A 22,500-nucleotide genomic window follows, 5' to 3' on the forward strand; every position below is an offset into this window, starting at 1 on the left:
ATAGACAACAACCATAGTGATAGAAACCACACTATAGACAACCATAGTGATAGAAACCACCGTAGTGATAGAAACCACCATAGTGATAGAAACCACCATAGTGATAGAAACCACCATAGTGATAGAAACCACACTATAGACAACAACCATAGTGATAGAAACCACACTATAGACCACCATAGTGATAGAAACCACCGTAGTGATAGAAACCACACTATAGACAACAACCATAGTGATAGAAACCACACTATAGACCACCATAGTGATAGAAACCACCGTAGTGATAGAAACCACACTATAGACAACCACCATAGTGATAGAAACCACACTATAGACATCCACCGTAGTGCTAGAAACCACCGTAGTGATAGAAACCACACTATAGACAACAACCGTAGTGATAGAAACCACACTATAGACAACAACCGTAGTGATAGTAACCACCATAGTGATAGAAACCACACTATAGACAACAACCGTAGTGATAGAAACCACACTATAGACAACAACCATAGTGCTAGAAACCACACTATAGATATCCACCATAGTGATAGAAACCACACTATAGACAACCACCATAGTGCTAGAAACCACCGAAGTGATAGAAACCACACTATAGACAACAACCGTAGTGATAGAAACCACACTATAGACAACAACCATAGTGATAGAAACCACACTATAGACAACCACCATAGTGATAGAAACCACACTATAGACAACAACCATAGTGATAGAAACCACACTATAGATATCCACCATAGTGATAGAAACCACACTATAGACCACCATAGTGATAGAAACCACACTATAGACCACCATAGTGATAGAAACCACACTATAGACCACCATAGTGATAGAAACCACACTATAGACAACAACCGTAGTGATAGAAACCACACTATAGACAACCACCGTAGTGATTGAAACCACACTATAGACAACCACCGTAGTGATAGAAACCACCGAAGTGATAGAAACCACACTATAGACAACCACCATAGTGATAGAAACCACACTATAGACAACCACCGTAGTGATTGAAACCACACTATAGACAACCACCGTAGTGATAGAAACCACACTATAGACAACCACCGTAGTGATTGAAACCACACTATAGACAACCACCGTAGTGATAGAAACCACCGAAGTGATAGAAACCACACTATAGACAACAACCGTAGTGATAGAAACCACACTATAGACATCCACCATAGTGATAGAAACCACACTATAGACCACCACCTTAGTGATAGAAACCACACTATAGACAACCACCATAGTCATAGAAACCACCATAGTGATAGAAACCACCATAGTGATAGAAACCACCGTAGTGATAGAAACCACACTATAGACCACCATAGTGCTAGAGACCACACTATAGACAACCACCATAGTGATAGAAACCACACTATAGACCACCATAGTGCTAGAGACCACACTATAGACAACCACCGTAGTGCTAGAGACCACACTATAGACAACAACCGTAGTGATAGAAACCACACTATAGACCACCATAGTGATAGAAACCGCACTATAGACAACCACCGTAGTGATAGAAACCACCGTAGTGATAGAAACCACACTATAGACAACCACCATAGTGATAGAAACCACACTATAGACAACAACCATAGTGATAGAAACCACACTATAGACCACCATAGTGATAGAAACCACCGTAGTGATAGAAACCACACTATAGACAACCACCGTAGTGATAGAAACCACACTATAGACAACCACCGAAGTGATAGAAACCACACTATAGACAACAACCATAGTGATAGAAACCACACTATAGACCACCATAGTGATAGAAACCACCGTAGTGATAGAAACCACACTATAGACAACCACCATAGTGATAGAAACCACACTATAGACAACCACCATAGTGATAGAAACCACACTATAGACAACAACCATAGTGATAGAAACCACACTATAGACCACCATAGTGATAGAAACCACCGTAGTGATAGAAACCACACTATAGACAACAACCATAGTGATAGAAACCACACTATAGACAACCACCATAGTGATAGAAACCACACTATAGACAACAACCATAGTGATAGAAACCACACTATAGACCACCATAGTGATAGAAACCACCGTAGTGATAGAAACCACACTATAGACCACCACCGTAGTGATAGAAACCACACTATAGACCACCACCGTAGTGATAGAAACCACACTATAGACCACCACCGTAGTGATAGAAACCACACTATAGACAACCACCATAGTGATAGAAACCACACTATAGACAACAACCATAGTGATAGAAACCACCATAGTGATAGAAACCACCATAGTGATAGAAACCACCGTAGTGATAGAAACCACACTATAGACAACCACCATAGTGATAGAAACCACACTATAGACAACCACCATAGTGATAGAAACCACACTATAGACAACCACCATAGTGCTAGAAACCACCGTAGTCATAGAAACCACACTATAGACAACCACCATAGTGATAGAAACCACACTGTAGACAACAACCGTAGTGATAGAAACCACACTATAGACAACCACCATAGTGATAGAAACCACCATAGTGATAGAAACCACACTATAGACATCCACCGTAGTGCTAGAAACCACCATAGTGATAGAAACCACACTATAGACAACAACCGTAGTGATAGAAACCACACTATAGACAACCACCATAGTGATAGAAACCACCATAGTGATAGAAACCACCGTAGTGATAGAAACCACACTATAGACAACCACCATAGTGATAGAAACCACACTATAGACAACAACCGTAGTGATAGAAACCACACTATAGACAACCACCATAGTGATAGAAACCACACTATAGACAACAACCGTAGTGATAGAAACCACACTATAGACAACCACCATAGTGATAGAAACCACCGTAGTGATAGAAACCACACTATAGACAACAACCGTAGTGATAGAAACCACACTATAGACAACCACCGTAGTGATAGAAACCACACTATAGACAACCACCATAGTGATAGAAACCACACTATAGACAACAACCGTAGTGATAGAAACCACACTATAGACAACCACCATAGTGATAGAAACCTCCATAGTGATAGAAACCACACTATAGACAACCACCGTAGTGCTAGAAACCACACTATAGACAACCACCGTAGTGATAGAAACCACACTATAGACAACAACCGTAGTGATAGAAACCACACTATAGACAACCACCGTAGTGATTGAAACCACACTATAGACATCCACCATAGTGATAGAAACCACACTATAGACCACCACCGTAGTGATAGAAACCACACTATAGACAACCACCATAGTCATAGAAACCACCATAGTGATAGAAACCACCATAGTGATAGAAACCACCGTAGTGATAGAAACCACACTATAGACCACCATAGTGCTAGAGACCACACTATAGACAACCACCATAGTGATAGAAACCACACTATAGACCACCATAGTGCTAGAGACCACACTATAGACAACCACCGTAGTGCTAGAGACCACACTATAGACAACAACCGTAGTGATAGAAACCACACTATAGACCACCATAGTGATAGAAACCACACTATAGACAACCACCGTAGTGATAGAAACCACCGTAGTGATAGAAACCACACTATAGACAACAACCGTAGTGATAGAAACCACACTATAGACATCCACCATAGTGATAGAAACCACACTATAGACCACCACCGTAGTGATAGAAACCACACTATAGACAACCACCATAGTCATAGAAACCACCATAGTGATAGAAACCACCATAGTGATAGAAACCACCGTAGTGATAGAAACCACACTATAGACCACCATAGTGCTAGAGACCACACTATAGACAACCACCATAGTGATAGAAACCACACTATAGACCACCATAGTGCTAGAGACCACACTATAGACAACCACCGTAGTGCTAGAGACCACACTATAGACAACAACCGTAGTGATAGAAACCACACTATAGACCACCATAGTGATAGAAACCACACTATAGACAACCACCGTAGTGATAGAAACCACCGTAGTGATAGAAACCACACTATAGACAACCACCATAGTGATAGAAACCACACTATAGACAACAACCATAGTGATAGAAACCACACTATAGACCACCATAGTGATAGAAACCACCGTAGTGATAGAAACCACACTATAGACAACCACCGTAGTGATAGAAACCACACTATAGACAACCACCGAAGTGATAGAAACCACACTATAGACAACAACCATAGTGATAGAAACCACACTATAGACCACCATAGTGATAGAAACCACCGTAGTGATAGAAACCACACTATAGACAACCACCATAGTGATAGAAACCACACTATAGACAACCACCATAGTGATAGAAACCACACTATAGACAACAACCATAGTGATAGAAACCACACTATAGACCACCATAGTGATAGAAACCACCGTAGTGATAGAAACCACACTATAGACAACAACCATAGTGATAGAAACCACACTATAGACAACCACCATAGTGATAGAAACCACACTATAGACAACAACCATAGTGATAGAAACCACACTATAGACCACCATAGTGATAGAAACCACCGTAGTGATAGAAACCACACTATAGACCACCACCGTAGTGATAGAAACCACACTATAGACCACCACCGTAGTGATAGAAACCACACTATAGACCACCACCGTAGTGATAGAAACCACACTATAGACAACCACCATAGTGATAGAAACCAAACTATAGACAACAACCATAGTGATAGAAACCACCATAGTGATAGAAACCACCATAGTGATAGAAACCACCGTAGTGATAGAAACCACACTATAGACAACCACCATAGTGATAGAAACCACACTATAGACAACCACCATAGTGATAGAAACCACACTATAGACAACCACCATAGTGCTAGAAACCACCGTAGTCATAGAAACCACACTATAGACAACCACCATAGTGATAGAAACCACACTGTAGACAACAACCGTAGTGATAGAAACCACACTATAGACAACCACCATAGTGATAGAAACCACCATAGTGATAGAAACCACACTATAGACATCCACCGTAGTGCTAGAAACCACCGTAGTGATAGAAACCACACTATAGACAACAACCGTAGTGATAGAAACCACACTATAGACAACAACCGTAGTGATAGAAACCACCATAGTGATAGAAACCACACTATAGACAACCACCATAGTGATAGAAACCACACTATAGACAACAACCGTAGTGATAGAAACCACACTATAGACAACCACCATAGTGATAGAAACCACACTATAGACAACAACCGTAGTGATAGAAACCACACTATAGACAACCACCATAGTGATAGAAACCACCGTAGTGATAGAAACCACACTATAGACAACAACCGTAGTGATAGAAACCACACTATAGACAACCACCGTAGTGATAGAAACCACACTATAGACAACCACCATAGTGATAGAAACCACACTATAGACAACAACCGTAGTGATAGAAACCACACTATAGACAACCACCATAGTGATAGAAACCTCCATAGTGATAGAAACCACACTATAGACAACCACCGTAGTGCTAGAAACCACACTATAGACAACCACCGTAGTGATAGAAACCACACTATAGACAACAACCGTAGTGATAGAAACCACACTATAGACAACCACCGTAGTGATTGAAACCACACTATAGACAACCACCGTAGTGATAGAAACCACCGAAGTGATAGAAACCACACTATAGACATCCACCATAGTGATAGAAACCACACTATAGACAACAACCATAGTGATAGAAACCACCGAAGTGATAGAAACCACCATAGTGATAGAAACCACCATAGTGATAGAAACCACACTATAGACAACAACCGTAGTGATAGAAACCACACTATAGACATCCACCATAGTGCTAGAAACCACCGTAGTGATAGAAACCACACTATAGACAACAACCATAGTGATAGAAACCACCGAAGTGATAGAAACCACCATAGTGATAGAAACCACCATAGTGATAGAAACCACACTATAGACAACAACCGTAGTGATAGAAACCACACTATAGACATCCACCGTAGTGCTAGAATCCACCGTAGTGATAGAAACCACACTATAGATATCCACCATAGTGATAGAAACCACACTATAGACAACAACCGTAGTGATAGAAACCACACTATAGACAACAACCGTAGTGATAGAAACCACACTATAGACAACAACCATAGTGCTAGAAACCACCGAAGTGATAGAAACCACACTATAGATATCCACCATAGTGATAGAAACCACACTATAGACAACAACCATAGTGCTAGAAACCACCGAAGTGATAGAAACCACACTATAGACATCCACCATAGTGCTAGAAACCACCGAAGTGATAGAAACCACACTATAGACATCCACCATAGTGATAGAAACCACACTATAGACATCCACCGTAGTGATAGAAACCACACTATAGACATCCACCGTAGTGATAGAAACCACACTATAGATATCCACCATAGTGATAGAAACCACACTATAGACATCCACCATAGTGATAGAAACCACCATAGTGATAGAAACCACCATAGTGATAGAAACCACCATAGTGATAGAAACCACACTATAGACAACCACCGTAGTGATAGAAACCATCGTAGTAATAGAAACCACACTATAGACAACCACCGTAGTGATAGAAACCACCATAGTGATAGAAACCACACTATAGACAACCACCGTAGTGATAGAAACCATCGTAGTAATAGAAACCACACTATAGACAACCACCGTAGTGATAGAAACCACACTATAGACCACCATAGTGATAGAAACCACCATAGTGATAGAAACCACACTATAGACAACCACCGTAGTGATAGAAACCATCGTAGTAATAGAAACCACACTATAGACAACCACCGTAGTGATAGAAACCACCATAGTGATAGAAACCACACTATAGACATCCACCATAGTGATAGAAACAACCGTAGTGATAGAAACCACACTATAGACAACCACCGTAGTGATAGAAACCATCGTAGTAATAGAAACCACACTATAGACAACCACCGTAGTGATAGAAACAACCGTAGTGATAGAAACCACACTATAGACAACCACCATAGTGATAGAAACCACCATAGTGATAGAAACCACCGTAGTGATAGAAACCACACTATAGACAACCACCGTAGTGATAGAAACCACACTATAGACAACAACCGTAGTGATAGAAACCACACTATAGACAACAACCATAGTGATAGAAACCACACTATAGACAACCACCATAGTGATAGAAACCACCGTAGTGATAGAAACCACACTATAGACAACCACCGTAGTGATAGAAACCACACTATAGACAACAACCGTAGTGATAGAAACCACCATAGTGATAGAAACCACACTATAGATATCCACCATAGTGATAGAAACCACACTATAGACAACAACCATAGTGCTAGAAACCACCGAAGTGATAGAAACCACACTATAGACATCCACCATAGTGCTAGAAACCACCGAAGTGATAGAAACCACACTATAGACATCCACCATAGTGATAGAAACCACACTATAGACATCCACCGTAGTGATAGAAACCACACTATAGACATCCACCGTAGTGATAGAAACCACACTATAGATATCCACCATAGTGATAGAAACCACACTATAGACATCCACCATAGTGATAGAAACCACCATAGTGATAGAAACCACCATAGTGATAGAAACCACCATAGTGATAGAAACCACACTATAGACAACCACCGTAGTGATAGAAACCATCGTAGTAATAGAAACCACACTATAGACAACCACCGTAGTGATAGAAACCACCATAGTGATAGAAACCACACTATAGACAACCACCGTAGTGATAGAAACCATCGTAGTAATAGAAACCACACTATAGACAACCACCGTAGTGATAGAAACCACACTATAGACCACCATAGTGATAGAAACCACCATAGTGATAGAAACCACACTATAGACAACCACCGTAGTGATAGAAACCACCATAGTGATAGAAACCACACTATAGACATCCACCATAGTGATAGAAACAACCGTAGTGATAGAAACCACACTATAGACAACCACCGTAGTGATAGAAACCATCGTAGTAATAGAAACCACACTATAGACAACCACCGTAGTGATAGAAACAACCGTAGTGATAGAAACCACACTATAGACAACCACCATAGTGATAGAAACCACCATAGTGATAGAAACCACCGTAGTGATAGAAACCACACTATAGACAACCACCGTAGTGATAGAAACCACACTATAGACAACAACCGTAGTGATAGAAACCACACTATAGACAACAACCATAGTGATAGAAACCACACTATAGACAACCACCATAGTGATAGAAACCACCGTAGTGATAGAAACCACACTATAGACAACCACCGTAGTGATAGAAACCACACTATAGACAACAACCGTAGTGATAGAAACCACACTATAGACAACCACCATAGTGATAGAAACCACCATAGTGATAGAAACCACCATAGTGATAGAAACCACCGTAGTGATAGAAACCACCATAGTGATAGAAACCACCATAGTGATAGAAACCACACTATAGACAACAACCGTAGTGATAGAAACCACACTATAGACATCCACCGTAGTGATAGAAACCACCGAAGTGATAGAAACCACACTATAGACAACCACCGTAGTGATTGAAACCACACTATAGACAACAACCGTAGTGATAGAAACCACACTATAGACAACCACCATAGTGATAGAAACCACCATAGTGATAGAAACCACCATAGTGATAGAAACCACCGTAGTGATAGAAACCACCATAGTGATAGAAACCACCATAGTGATAGAAACCACACTATAGACAACAACCGTAGTGATAGAAACCACACTATAGACATCCACCGTAGTGATAGAAACCACCGAAGTGATAGAAACCACACTATAGACAACCACCGTAGTGATTGAAACCACACTATAGACAACAACCGTAGTGATAGAAACCACACTATAGAAACCACCATAGTGATAGAAACCACCATAGTGATAGAAACCACACTATAGACAACCACCGTAGTGATTGAAACCACACTATAGACAACCACCGTAGTGATAGAAACCACCGAAGTGATAGAAACCACACTATAGACATCCACCATAGTGATAGAAACCACACTATAGACAACAACCATAGTGATACAAACCACCGAAGTGATAGAAACCACCATAGTGATAGAAACCACCATAGTGATAGAAACCACACTATAGACAACAACCGTAGTGATAGAAACCACACTATAGACATCCACCATAGTGCTAGAAACCACCGTAGTGATAGAAACCACACTATAGACAACAACCATAGTGATAGAAACCACCGAAGTGATAGAAACCACCATAGTGATAGAAACCACCATAGTGATAGAAACCACACTATAGACAACAACCGTAGTGATAGAAACCACACTATAGACATCCACCGTAGTGCTAGAATCCACCGTAGTGATAGAAACCACACTATAGATATCCACCATAGTGATAGAAACCACACTATAGACAACAACCGTAGTGATAGAAACCACACTATAGACAACAACCGTAGTGATAGAAACCACACTATAGACAACAACCATAGTGCTAGAAACCACCGAAGTGATAGAAAACACACTATAGATATCCACCATAGTGATAGAAACCACACTATAGACAACAACCATAGTGCTAGAAACCACCGAAGTGATAGAAACCACACTATAGACATCCACCATAGTGCTAGAAACCACCGAAGTGATAGAAACCACACTATAGACATCCACCATAGTGATAGAAACCACACTATAGACATCCACCGTAGTGATAGAAACCACACTATAGACATCCACCGTAGTGATAGAAACCACACTATAGATATCCACCATAGTGATAGAAACCACACTATAGACATCCACCATAGTGATAGAAACCACCATAGTGATAGAAACCACCATAGTGATAGAAACCACCATAGTGATAGAAACCACACTATAGACAACCACCGTAGTGATAGAAACCATCGTAGTAATAGAAACCACACTATAGACAACAACCGTAGTGATAGAAACCACACTATAGACCACCATAGTGATAGAAACCACCATAGTGATAGAAACCACACTATAGACAACCACCGTAGTGATAGAAACCATCGTAGTAATAGAAACCACACTATAGACAACCACCGTAGTGATAGAAACCACCATAGTGATAGAAACCACACTATAGACATCCACCATAGTGATAGAAACAACCGTAGTGATAGAAACCACACTATAGACAACCACCGTAGTGATAGAAACCATCGTAGTAATAGAAACCACACTATAGACAACCACCGTAGTGATAGAAACAACCGTAGTGATAGAAACCACACTATAGACAACCACCATAGTGATAGAAACCACCATAGTGATAGAAACCACCGTAGTGATAGAAACCACACTATAGACAACCACCGTAGTGATAGAAACCACACTATAGACAACAACCGTAGTGATAGAAACCACACTATAGACAACAACCATAGTGATAGAAACCACACTATAGACAACCACCATAGTGATAGAAACCACCGTAGTGATAGAAACCACACTATAGACAACCACCGTAGTGATAGAAACCACACTATAGACAACAACCGTAGTGATAGAAACCACACTATAGACAACCACCATAGTGATAGAAACCACCATAGTGATAGAAACCACCATAGTGATAGAAACCACCGTAGTGATAGAAACCACCATAGTGATAGAAACCACCATAGTGATAGAAACCACCATAGTGATAGAAACCACCGTAGTGATAGAAACCACCATAGTGATAGAAACCACCGTAGTCATAGAAACCACACTATAGACATCCACCATAGTGATAGAAACCACACTATAGACCACCATAGTGCTAGAGACCACACTATAGACAACCACCGTAGTGATAGAAACCAGTCTTGGTTTGCGTATTTGTTTCGTTAGAGCTGTCGGGAACAAACCAGTTGGATGTTGAGAGACGTATCCATCTCTAGGTTGTTTAGAGAGCTGTAGTCTATCCTAAATCCAGGCAGATCAGATGCATGTGTTTCAGGAGGAGAGGAGGAGGAATCTCAGAGGTCTGTCTGTGTTACAGTCTAGAAACACTGAATCTTGTTTTGGATGCTTGATGTGAGAGATGTATTGGTTTTAGATCATTTCAGTGGCTGAGGAGCCAAATGCACTGGACTGGTGTCTAGGAGCTTGGCTGTGAAACTATTTGACTTGGATGTGTGCATCAGTTGAATTCTGTCATAAAGTAGTGTCCATATAATCTCTCTGTGTCTGTGGATCGAAGATGTCTGGTTTCATGTACTAATGAGTTGAGAGGAAAACTTCTAGGTCCTTTAGGGACTCCTTCACCACTATGACTCCTGTGGGGGAAAGGAGCTGCTTAAGTCATGTAGAGGAAAACTTCTAGGTCCTTTAGGGACTCCTTCACCACTATGACTCCTGTGGGGGAAAGGAGCTGCTTAAGTCATGTAGAGGAAAACAATAGCACTGATCGTGTGATGATTTAACCCACATCTTTTACCCATATTTCTCCTTTTATCTGGGTTACCAGGGCAAGGGTTTCCTAGATATTCTGCTCTTAAAATACGCTGTGCTATTAGCTTTAAGGCAAGCTGAAGCTTTCAGGTTTAATTATATTTTTGGTAAATGGAAAATGGGTGATAATGAGTTTTCAAAATAAATATTATTTTAAGATGTAGCAAATGCTTGTGTCTCTGTGCAGCTAACTTTAATCTCTGTGTGAAAATATACCTGTGATACATTATCCATGTGTTGCATTATCCCGAGGTACATTATCCCTGCGATACATTATCCCTGTAGTACATTATCCACTTGGTACATTATCCATGTGTTACATTATCCATGTGTTACATTATCCCCATAGTACATGATCTATGTAATACGTTGTCCATGTGGTACATTATCCTTGTGGTACATTATTCACAATATACTGTAGCTGGTAATATTAACTGTGTATGTGTTTTGTTTTAGCTGACGTCATCTCCACGGTGGAGTTTAATCCTTCGGGGGAGCTGTTGGCCACAGGGGACAAAGGAGGAAGAGTGGTGGTCTTCCAGAGAGAACAGGAGGTATGAAACACACCCTCCCTCTCTCTCTCTCTCTCTCTCTCTCTCTCTCTCTCTCTCTCTCTCTGTGTCTCTCTCTCTCTCTCTCTCTCTCTCTCTCTCTCTCTCTGTGGCTATCTCTCTCTCTCTCTCTACCTCTGTGTCTCTCTCTCTCTGTGTCACTCTCTCTCTCTCTCTCTCTCTCTCTCTCTCTCTGTGTCTCTCTCTCTCTGTGTCACTCTCTCTTTCTCTCGCTCTCTCTCTCTCTCTGTGTCTATCTCTCTCTCTCTCTCTGTGTCTATCTCTCTCTCTCTCTCTCTCTCTCTGTGTCTCTCTCTCTGTGTCTCTCTCTCTCTCTCTCTCTCTCTCTCGCTCTCTGTCTCCTCTCTCGCTCTCTCTCTCTCTCTCTCTCTCTCTCTCTCTCTCTCTCTCTCTCTCTCACTCTCTGTCTCCTCTCTCGCTCTCTCTCTCTCTCTGTCTCTGTCTCCTCTCTCTCTCTCTCTCTCGCTCTCTCTCTGTCTCCTCTCTCGCTCTCTCTCTCTCTCGCTCTGTCTCTGTCTCTCTCTCTCTGTCTCTCTGTCTCTGTCTCTCTCTCTCTCTGTCTCTCTCTGTGTCACTGTCTCTCTCTCTCTCTCTCTCTCTCTCTCTCTCTCGCTCTCTCTCTACCTCTGTATCTCTCTCCCTCTTCCCCCTGATCTCTGTCTCTGTCTCTCTCTCCCATCTCCCTCTCCCCAGAGAGTATCTTCCTCTCTCCTTCCAAACTAAGAGTTGGCCCCAGCGGCGAGGGGATTATTTTATTTACGGTGCCTTCAAACCAACCTGTGTGTTCCTCTGCTCTCTCTCCCTCTCCTCTCTCCCTCTCCTCTCTCCCTCTCCTCCCTCCCTCTCACCTCTCCCTCTCGCTCTCTCTCTCTCTCCCTCTCCTCTCTCCCTCTCCTCTCTCCCTCTCCTCTCTCCCTCTCACCTCTCCCTCTCGCTCTCTCTCCCTCTCCTCTCTCCCTCTCACCTCTCCCTCTCTCTCTCTCTCTCTCGCTCTCTCTCTCTCTCTCTCTCCCTCTCTCTCTCTCTCTCCCTCTCTCCCCCCTCCTTCTCCACCCCAGACTAAAAGCGAGCCCCAGAGGCGAGGGGAGTATAATGTGTACAGTACGTTCCAGAGTCATGATCCAGAGTTTGACTACCTGAAGAGTCTGGAAGTAGAGGAGAAGATCAACAAGATCAGATGGCTGCCACAGCAGAACGCCGCCTACTTCCTCCTCTCCACCAACGGTGTGTGTGTGTGTGTGTGTGTGTGTGTGTGTGTGTGTGTGTGTGTGTGTGTGTGTGTGTGTGTGTGTGTGTGTGTGTAGGAGTTAGAAGCAGTGGAACCATAGCCAGAGGAGCTACATCTGGTCGTGTGGCTCTGCTGTGTGTGCCTATTCATACGTGTGTGTGTGTCTTCATACATGGGTGTCCGTGCATGAGTGTGTGTGTGTGTGTTCTGCTGTTGCATCCATGCGTGAAGCTCTCAATCGGCAAGGATTTTGCTGGTGGCTTTGGCTCAGTCAAGCAGAACACACACATATCTAATAGGCTAGAGGCAATGAACAAAACATTAAGAACACCTTCCTAATATTGAGTTGCACCTCCCCCCACACCCACTTTTGCCCTCAGAACAGCCTCATTTCATCAGGGCATGGACTACAAGATGTCGAAAGCGTTCCACAGGGATGCTGGCCAATGTTGACTCCAATGCTTCCCACAGTTGTGTCAAGTTGGCTGGATGTCCTTTGGGTGGTGGATCGTTCTTGATACACACTGAAACTGTTGAGCGTGAAAAGCTCCCAGCAGCGTTGCAGTTCTTGACACACTCAAACCAGTGCGCCTGGCACCTACTACCATACCCCTTCAAAGGCATTAAATCTTTTGTCTTGCCCATTGACCCTCTGAATGGCACACATACACAATCCATGTCTCGATTGCCTTAAGGCTTAAAAATCCTTCTTTAACCTGACTCCTCCCCTTTGTGACATCAATAAAGTTCACCTGGATTCACCTGGTCAGAGCAGGTGTACAATATACAGTATGTACAGAATCTGTCTGAACCGTTATTTACAGGACACCTACAGTACACCTGGTTTTACTGATTAACCCGCGGACTTGTATCTGATCCTCCTTATGACAGCAGTTATAACATCACTATGTCATCTCTATGACCAGTGTCATAGGCAACACCATCCAGGCTGGCATCAGTCCATCACTGCGACAGATTGAACACCAGACCCACCACCCACAATCACGGTAGCATGGAGTTTAATACCCCCACCACCCACCACCCACCACCCACAATCACGGTAGCATGGAGTTTAATACCCCCACCACCCACCACCCACAATCACGGTAGCATGGAGTTTAATACCCCCACCACCCACCACCCACCACCCACAATCACGGTAGCATGGAGTTTAATACCCCCACCACCCACCACCCACCACCCACAATCACGGTAGCATGGAGTTTAATACCCCCACCACCCACCACCCACAATCACGGTAGCATGGAGTTTAATACCCCCACCACCCACCACCCACCACCCACAATCACGGTAGCATGGAGTTTAATACCCCCACCACCCACCACCCACAATCACGGTAGCATGGAGTTTAATACCCCCACCACCCACCACCCACCACCCACAATCACGGTAGCATGGAGTTTAATACCCCCACCACCCACCACCCACCACCCACAATCACGGTAGCATGGAGTTTAATACCCCCACCACCCACCACCCACAATCACGGTAGCATGGAGTTTAATACCCCCACCACCCACCACCCACCACCCACAATCACGGTAGCATGGAGTTTAATACCCCCACCACCCACCACCCACCACCCACAATCACGGTAGCATGAAGCTTAATACTCTCTCTCTTTCTTTCTCTCTCTCTCTTTTATCTTTCTCTCTCCCTTTCTCTCTCTTTCATTCTCTCTCTCTTTCATTCTCTCTCTCTCTTTATTTCTCTTTCTCTTTTATCTTTCCCTCTCCCTTTCTCTCTCTTTCATTCTCTCTTAATTACATTCTCTCTCTTACATTCTCTCTCTTTCATTCTCTCTCTCTTACATTCTCTCGTTCTCTCTCTTTTTTTCTCTCTGTTTCGGTCTCTCGCTTTGTGTTCGGTGTACATGTGTGTGTGTGTGTCTGTGTGTGTGCGCGCGTGCGTGTGTGTGTGTGTGCGCGTGCGCGTGTGTGTGTTCGTGTGTGTGTGTGTGTGTGTGCGCGTGTGTGTGTGTGCGTGTGTGTGTGTGTATATAGATAAGACAGTGAAGCTCTGGAAGATTCGTGAGAGAGACAGACGACCGGAGGGATACAACCTGAAGGATGAAGACGGACGAATCAGACACCCATCCACAATCACCTCACTACGGGTGAGAACACACACACGCGTGTGTAAAAACACATACAGACGCACACACACACACATGCACACAGACACACACACAGTATCTCATAAGGACAGAATAATACTAGGTAATAAGAGTTGATATATATCATTGTCCCGAGGGGTCCCAAGATGAGAATGATGTTGTTTGATATCACTGACATGAATACTTTATGAACGAGGATTTATAAAGCAAATGCTTATGTTTCAGTCTTCTGGCAATATACAATATTGCTCTCCCAAATAAACTCATAGAATTTTGGCTATTCCAAATGACTTTGCACATTTCCATTGAATATGCAGCTCACTTCTCTCAGGACAGGTCTATTTCTCATGGTACATTCGCTCCTTATCACTGAGAGAAGAATCCGTTTTTCAGTACTCTGGTATGGAGAATCATTTATATGACAGATCTCATGTGCTCCGTCAGCACTGACAGACGGCTCGAAGGAGGAGGGAGGGACGGAGTGAGAGACTGATCGATATGTGCACTGAGATGAATGCGATGAAGGGGATCATCTCTCTATATCTCTCTTTCACTCTACCTTCTTCGCAATCCCATCACCCAGCCAACCATATTCTTTAATTCTCACACAGAGAATCCCCGCTCAATCAAATCAAACTTTATTCGTCACATGCGCCGAATACAACGTGTAGACCTTACAGTGAAATGCCTACAAGCCCTTAACCAACAGTGCAGTTCAAGAAGAGTTAAGAAAATATTTACCAAGTACACTAAAGTAAAAAATAATAATAAAAAGTAACACAATAGGAATAACAATAACGAGGTTATATACAGGGCGCACCGATACCAAGTCAGTGTGCGGCAGTACAGGTTAGTTGAGGTAATTTGTACATGTAGGTAGGGGTGAAGTGACTATGCATAGATAATAAACAGCGAGTAGCAGCAGTATACAAAAGGTCAATGTAAATTGTCTGGTGGTGATTTTATTAATTGTCTTATGGCTTGTGGACAGAAGCCGTTGAGGAGCCTTTTGGTCCTTAGTAGGGGACTAAGTACACACCCCTGAGGGGCCCCAGTGTTAAGGATCAGCATGGCAGACGTGTTGGCATGCATCTATTAATGGCCTCTCTCGCTCTCTCTCTCTCTCTCTCTCGCACTCTCTCTCTCTCTCTCTCACTCTCTCACACTCTCTCTCTCTCTCTCTCTCTCTCGGTCTCTGTCTCTGTCTCTGTCTCTGTCTCTCAATTCATTTTAAAGGGCTTTATTGGCATGGGAAACATATTTTAACATTGCCAAAGAAAGTTAAATAGACAATGAATGAAACTGAAATAAATAATAAAAAATGAACAGTAAACATTATAGAGACATTTCAAATATACAGTGTTATAATGATGTGCAAATTGATAAAGTACAAAAGGGAAAATAAATAAACATAAATATGGATTGTATTTATAATAGTGTTTGTTCTTCACTGGTTGCCCTTTTCTCTCTCGCTCGCTCTCTTGCTCGCTTTCTTGCTCGGTATATGACTGTATGTCATATACCATAATGGATGACATCTGTGTGTCTCTACAGTCTGTTGGGAAGTTGGGAATAGTAGAGTGTGGCTGTTACTGAGGTTGAAAGGCATGGGGGGAGAATGTAGTGTAGTGTGAGTGTGGTTCCTCTGCAGGCCCTCCCTGGCTCCTCAGTCCTAACACCAGCTCACTAGGCCCTCCCTGGCTCCTCAGTCCTAACACCAGCTCACTAGGCCCTCCCTGGCTCCTCAGTCCTAATACCAGCTCACTAGGCCCTCCCTGGCTCCTCAGTCCTAACACCAGCTCACTAGGCCCTCCCTGGCGCCGCAGTCCTAATAACAGCTCACTAGGTTTGCTGCTGTGGATCCTCAGTCCTAACACCATCTCACTAGGCCCTCCCTGGCTCCTCAGTCCTAACACCATCTCACTAGGCCCACCCTGGCTCCTCAGTCCTAATAACAGCTCACTAGGTTTGCTGCTGTGGATCCTCAGTCCTAACACCAGCTCACTAGGCCCTCCCTGGCTCCTCAGTCCTAACACCAGCTCACTAGGCCCTCCCTGGCTCCTCAGTCGTAACACCAGCTCACTAGGTCTGCTGCTATGGCTCCTCAGTCCTAACACCAGCTCATTAGGCCCGCTGCTGTGCTGTCTACCACTACATTAAAGTGGAGACATACAGTACATGAAGTCATATGGAAAGATGTGTACGTGTGTAGCAGAGACTGAATGGCCGTATAGAACCAGGCATTCACAGTGTACTGAAATAGAAAGAGCCCTCAAGGTATTCATAGTCAATCTGTGAATGCTCTCGCAGTCTTAGATTCTATGATCTGTGATACAATTAAGTTTTATGATATTTAAGTGATATATTCCTGAGGTCACAGAGTCAGTCATGTGATGTGAATAGATGTGCTCCCTCCCTGCCAGGTGCCTGTCCTCCAGAACGCTGATCTGATGGTTGAGGCAACAGCGCGGCGTGTGTTCAGTAACGCCCACACCTACCACATTAACTCCATCTCCGTGAACTCCGACTTCCAGACCTACATCTCCACGGATGACCTCAGGGTCAACCTGTGGAACCTGGAGATCACTGACCAGAGCTTCAGTATCCTTTCACCTTTACCTTTACCTTTAACCCCATACTAACATACCCTCTGTCATAGTTTATCTGTCTACAGTCATGGCCAAATTACACAAATATAAATTTTCACAAAGTCTGCTGCCTCAGTTTGTATGATGGTAATTTGTATATAATCCAGAATTTTATGAAGAGTGATCAGATGAATTGCAAAGTCCCTCTTTGCCATGCAAATGAACTGAATCCCCCAAAAACATTTCCAATGCATTTCAGCCCTGCCACAAAAGTACCAGCTGACATCATGTCAGTGATTCTCTCGTTAACACAGGTGTGAGTGTTGACGAGGACAAGGCTGGAGATCACTCTGTCATGCTGATTGAGTTCGAATAACAGACTGGAAGCTTCAAAAGGAGGGTGATGCTTGGAATCATTGTTCTTCCTCTGTCAACCTTTGTTACCTTCAAGGAAACACATGCCATCATCATTGCTTTGCACAAAAAGGGCTTCACAGGCAAGGATATTGCTGCCAGTAAGATTGCACCTAAATCAACCATTTATCGGATCATCAAGAACTTCAAGGAGAGTGATTCAATTGTTGTGAAGAAGGCTTCAGGGCACCCAAGAAAGTCCAGCAAGCGCCAGGATCGTCTCCTGAAGTTGATTCAGCTGCGGGATCGGGGCACCACCAGTACAGAGCTTGCTCAGGAATGGCAGCAGGCAGGTGTGAGTGCATCTGCACGCACAGTGAGGCGAAGACTTTTGGAGGATGGCCGGATGTCAAGAAGGGCAGCGAAGAAGCCACTTCTCTCCAGGAAAAACATCAGGGACAGATTGATTCTGCAAAAGGTACAGGGATTGGACTGCTGAGGACTGGGGTAAAGTCAATTTCTCTGATGAATCCCCTTTCTGATTGTTTGGGGCATCCGGAAAAAAGCTTGTCCGGGGAAGACAAGGTGAGCGCTACCATCAGTCCTGTGTCATGCCAACATTAAAGCATCTTGAGACCATTCATGTGTGGGGTTGCTTCTCAGCCAAGGGAGTGGGCTCGCTTACAATTTTACCTAAGAACACAGCCATGAATAAAGAATGGTACCAACACATCCTCCGAGAGCAACTTCTCCCAACCATCCAGGAACAGTTTGGTGACGAACAATGCCTTTTCCAGCATGATGGAGCACCTTGCCATAAGGCAAAAGTGATAACTAAGTGGCTCGGGGAACAAAACATCGATATTTTGGGTCCATGGCCAGGAAACTCCCCAGACCTTAATCCCATTGACAACTTGTGGTCAATCCTCAAGAGGCGGGTGGACAAACAAAAACCCACAAATTCTGACAAACTACAAGCATTGATTATGCAAGAATGGGCTGCCATCAGTCAGGATGTGGCCCAGAAGTTAATTGACAGCATGTCAGGGCGGATTGCAGACGTTTTGAAAAAGAAGGGTCAATACTGCAAATATTGACTCTTTGCATCAACTTCATGTAATTGTCAATAAAAGTCTTTGACACTTATGAAATGCTTGTAATTATACTCCAGTATTCCATAGTAACATCTGACAAAAATATATAAAGACACTGAAGCAGCAAACTTTGTGAAAATTTATATTTGTGTCATTCTCAAATCTTTTGGCCACGACCGTACAACATTTCTAGGTTACCGACTGCAGCTTCAAATAACCTAGGAACAAGTGCCTGTATTCTGTTCATCTGTCTTGTCTTTAAACACCATTTAGCTGAACTGTTATTTCTCCCTGAGCATGCCCCTCCCCAGACATCGTGGACATTAAGCCGTGTAACATGGAGGATCTGACGGAGGTGATTACAGCAGCGGAGTTTCATCCTCAGCAGTGTAACACCTTGGCTTACAGCAGCAGTAGAGGGTCAATACGACTCTGTGACATGAGGAAACAGGCGCTCTGCGACACACACTGCAAGTGTGAGTACTGGGAACAGGCATACACACAGACACACGTATTCAATCACACACACACACACACACACACACACACACACACACACACACACACACACACACACACACACACACGGTGTGACAGCTATGCCACTATCTGTGGAGGGGGAAAGAGATTGAGAAAAGAAGGGAGAGAGGGAGGGAAGTCTTCTCTGTCTCTATTGAACCAACCTTTATCCTACTACAGTCAATGGTATGGTTGGGAATGATAACCACAAACGTCAATAAGGTTGTCTGTCTGTCTTCTCTCCCAGTCAACACAATGAAAGGCTCAACATCTCAAAGCCCCTGTCTGTCTCTGGGAGCGTCAGATAATCTGCATATGCCTCTGAACGAAATGAATAATGAATACGTTGACATTTAAGCCTGAGGATCGATGGTGTAAGATGCTAAATGAATATATATACTATAATAATAACATACCTCCCTATGGAAATACCACGCTGTGTCCCAAATGGCACCCTATCCCCTATATAGTGTATTACTTTTGACCAGGGCCCATAGGGGATAGAGTGTAATTTGGGACGCAGACATTTTGCTCAATAACAGTAGTTATTTCCTGAGCTGTATTAACGTGTTCACCGGTCCGTACACACACACACACACACACGCACGTATGCACGCACGCATACACACACACACATCCTGCTGAATAGCACATGACCAGGAATATTCAAACACATATACAGTGGGGAGAACAAATATTTGATACACTGCCGATTTTGCAGGTTTTCCTACTTACAAAGCATGTAGAGGTCTGTAATTTTTATCATAGGTACACTTCAACTGTGAGAGATGGAATCTAAAACAAAAATCCAGAAAATCACATTGTATGAAGTATGAAGTATGAAATAATTAATTTGCATTTTATTGCATGACATAAGTATTTGATACAGAAAAGCAGAAAAGCAGAACTTAATATTTGGTACAGAAACCTTTGTTTGCAATTACAGAGATCATACGTTTCCTGTAGTTCTTGACCAGGTTTGCACACACTGCAGCAGGGATTTTGTCCCACTCCTCCATACAGACCTTCTCCAGATCCTTCAGGTTTCGGGGCTGTCGCTGGGCAATACGGACTTTCAGCTCCCTCCAAAGATTTTCTATTGGGTTCAGGTCTGGAGACTGGCTAGGCCACTCCAGGACCTTGAGATGCTTCTTACGGTGCCACTCCTTAGTTGCCCTGGCAGTGTGTTTCGGGTCGTTGTCATGCTGGAAGACCCAGCCACGACACATCTTCAACGCTCTTACTGAGGGAAAGAGGTTGTTGGCCAAGATCTCGCTATACATGGCCCCATCCATCCTCCCCTCAATACGGTGCAGTCGTCCTGTCCCCTTTGCAGAAAAGCATCCCCAAAGAATGATGTTTCCACCTCCATGCTTCACGGTTGGGATGGTGTTCTTGTGGTTGTACTCATCCTTCTTCTTCCTCCAAACACAGCGAGTGGAGTTTAGACCAAAAAGCTCTATTTTTGTCTCATCAGACCTTCTTCCATTCCTCCTCTGTATCATCCAGATGGTCATTGGCAAACTTCAGACGGGCCTGGACATGCGCTGGCTTGAGCAGGGGGACCTTGCGTGCGCTGCAGGATTTTAATCCATGACGGCGTAATGTGTTACTAATGGTTTTCTTTGAGACTCTGGTCCCAGCTCTCTTCAGGTCATTGACCAGGTCCTGCCATGTAGTTCTGGGCTGATTCCTCACCTTCCTCATGATCATTGATGCCCCACGAGGTGAGATCTTGCATGGAGCCCCAGACCGAGGGTGATTGACCGTCATCTTGAACTTCTTCCATTTTCAAATAATTGTGCCAACAGTTGCTGCCTTCTCACCAAGCTGCTTGCCTATTGTCCTGTAGCCCATCCCAGCCTTGTGCAGGTCTACAATTTTATCCCTGATGTCCTTACACAGCTCTCTGGTCCTGGCCATTGTGGAGAGGTTGGAGTCTGATTGAGTGTGTGGACAGGTGTTTTTTATACAGGTAACGAGTTCAAACAGGTGCAGTTAATACAGGTAATGAGTGGAGAACAGGAGGGCTTCTTAAAGAAAAACGAACAGGTCTGTGAGAGCCAGAATTCTTACTGGTTGGTAGGTGATACAATGTGATTTTCTCTCACAGTTGAAGTGTACCTATGATAAAAATTACAGACCTCTACATGCTTTGTAAGTAGGAAAACCTGCAAAATCGGCAGTGTATCAAAAACTTGTTCTCCCCACTGTAGTTGCTTTGGCCTTAGGGGGAGAATGTGGGAATTGGGATTTTTGGGTTATTGTTATTCAAGAATAGCATCACTAACTTTGTCTTCAAATGTGAGTAAAGAGCAGTGAGATACCCTAGGTTTGTCTGATAG

General features: G+C 43.4%; 1 protein-coding gene across 2 annotated transcripts in view; it reads left to right on the forward strand.

Moving 5' to 3' along the window:
* LOC118946056 (serine/threonine-protein phosphatase 2A 55 kDa regulatory subunit B beta isoform-like) overlaps positions 1 to 22,500 on the forward strand; it is a 59,111-nt gene that overhangs the window by 31,545 nt on the left and 5,066 nt on the right. For both annotated transcript variants that reach the window (XM_036970286.1, XM_036970287.1), the window contains exons 2-6: positions 12,120 to 12,217; positions 13,294 to 13,459; positions 15,488 to 15,600; positions 18,024 to 18,201; positions 19,948 to 20,112. In XM_036970286.1, the coding sequence (XP_036826181.1) occupies positions 12,120 to 12,217; positions 13,294 to 13,459; positions 15,488 to 15,600; positions 18,024 to 18,201; positions 19,948 to 20,112 (720 nt within the window). The remainder of the gene's footprint in view (positions 1 to 12,119; positions 12,218 to 13,293; positions 13,460 to 15,487; positions 15,601 to 18,023; positions 18,202 to 19,947; positions 20,113 to 22,500) is intronic.

This window comes from Oncorhynchus mykiss, chromosome 31 (genome assembly GCF_013265735.2).
Source record: "Oncorhynchus mykiss isolate Arlee chromosome 31, USDA_OmykA_1.1, whole genome shotgun sequence".
Lineage (NCBI taxonomy): Eukaryota > Metazoa > Chordata > Actinopteri > Salmoniformes > Salmonidae > Oncorhynchus > Oncorhynchus mykiss.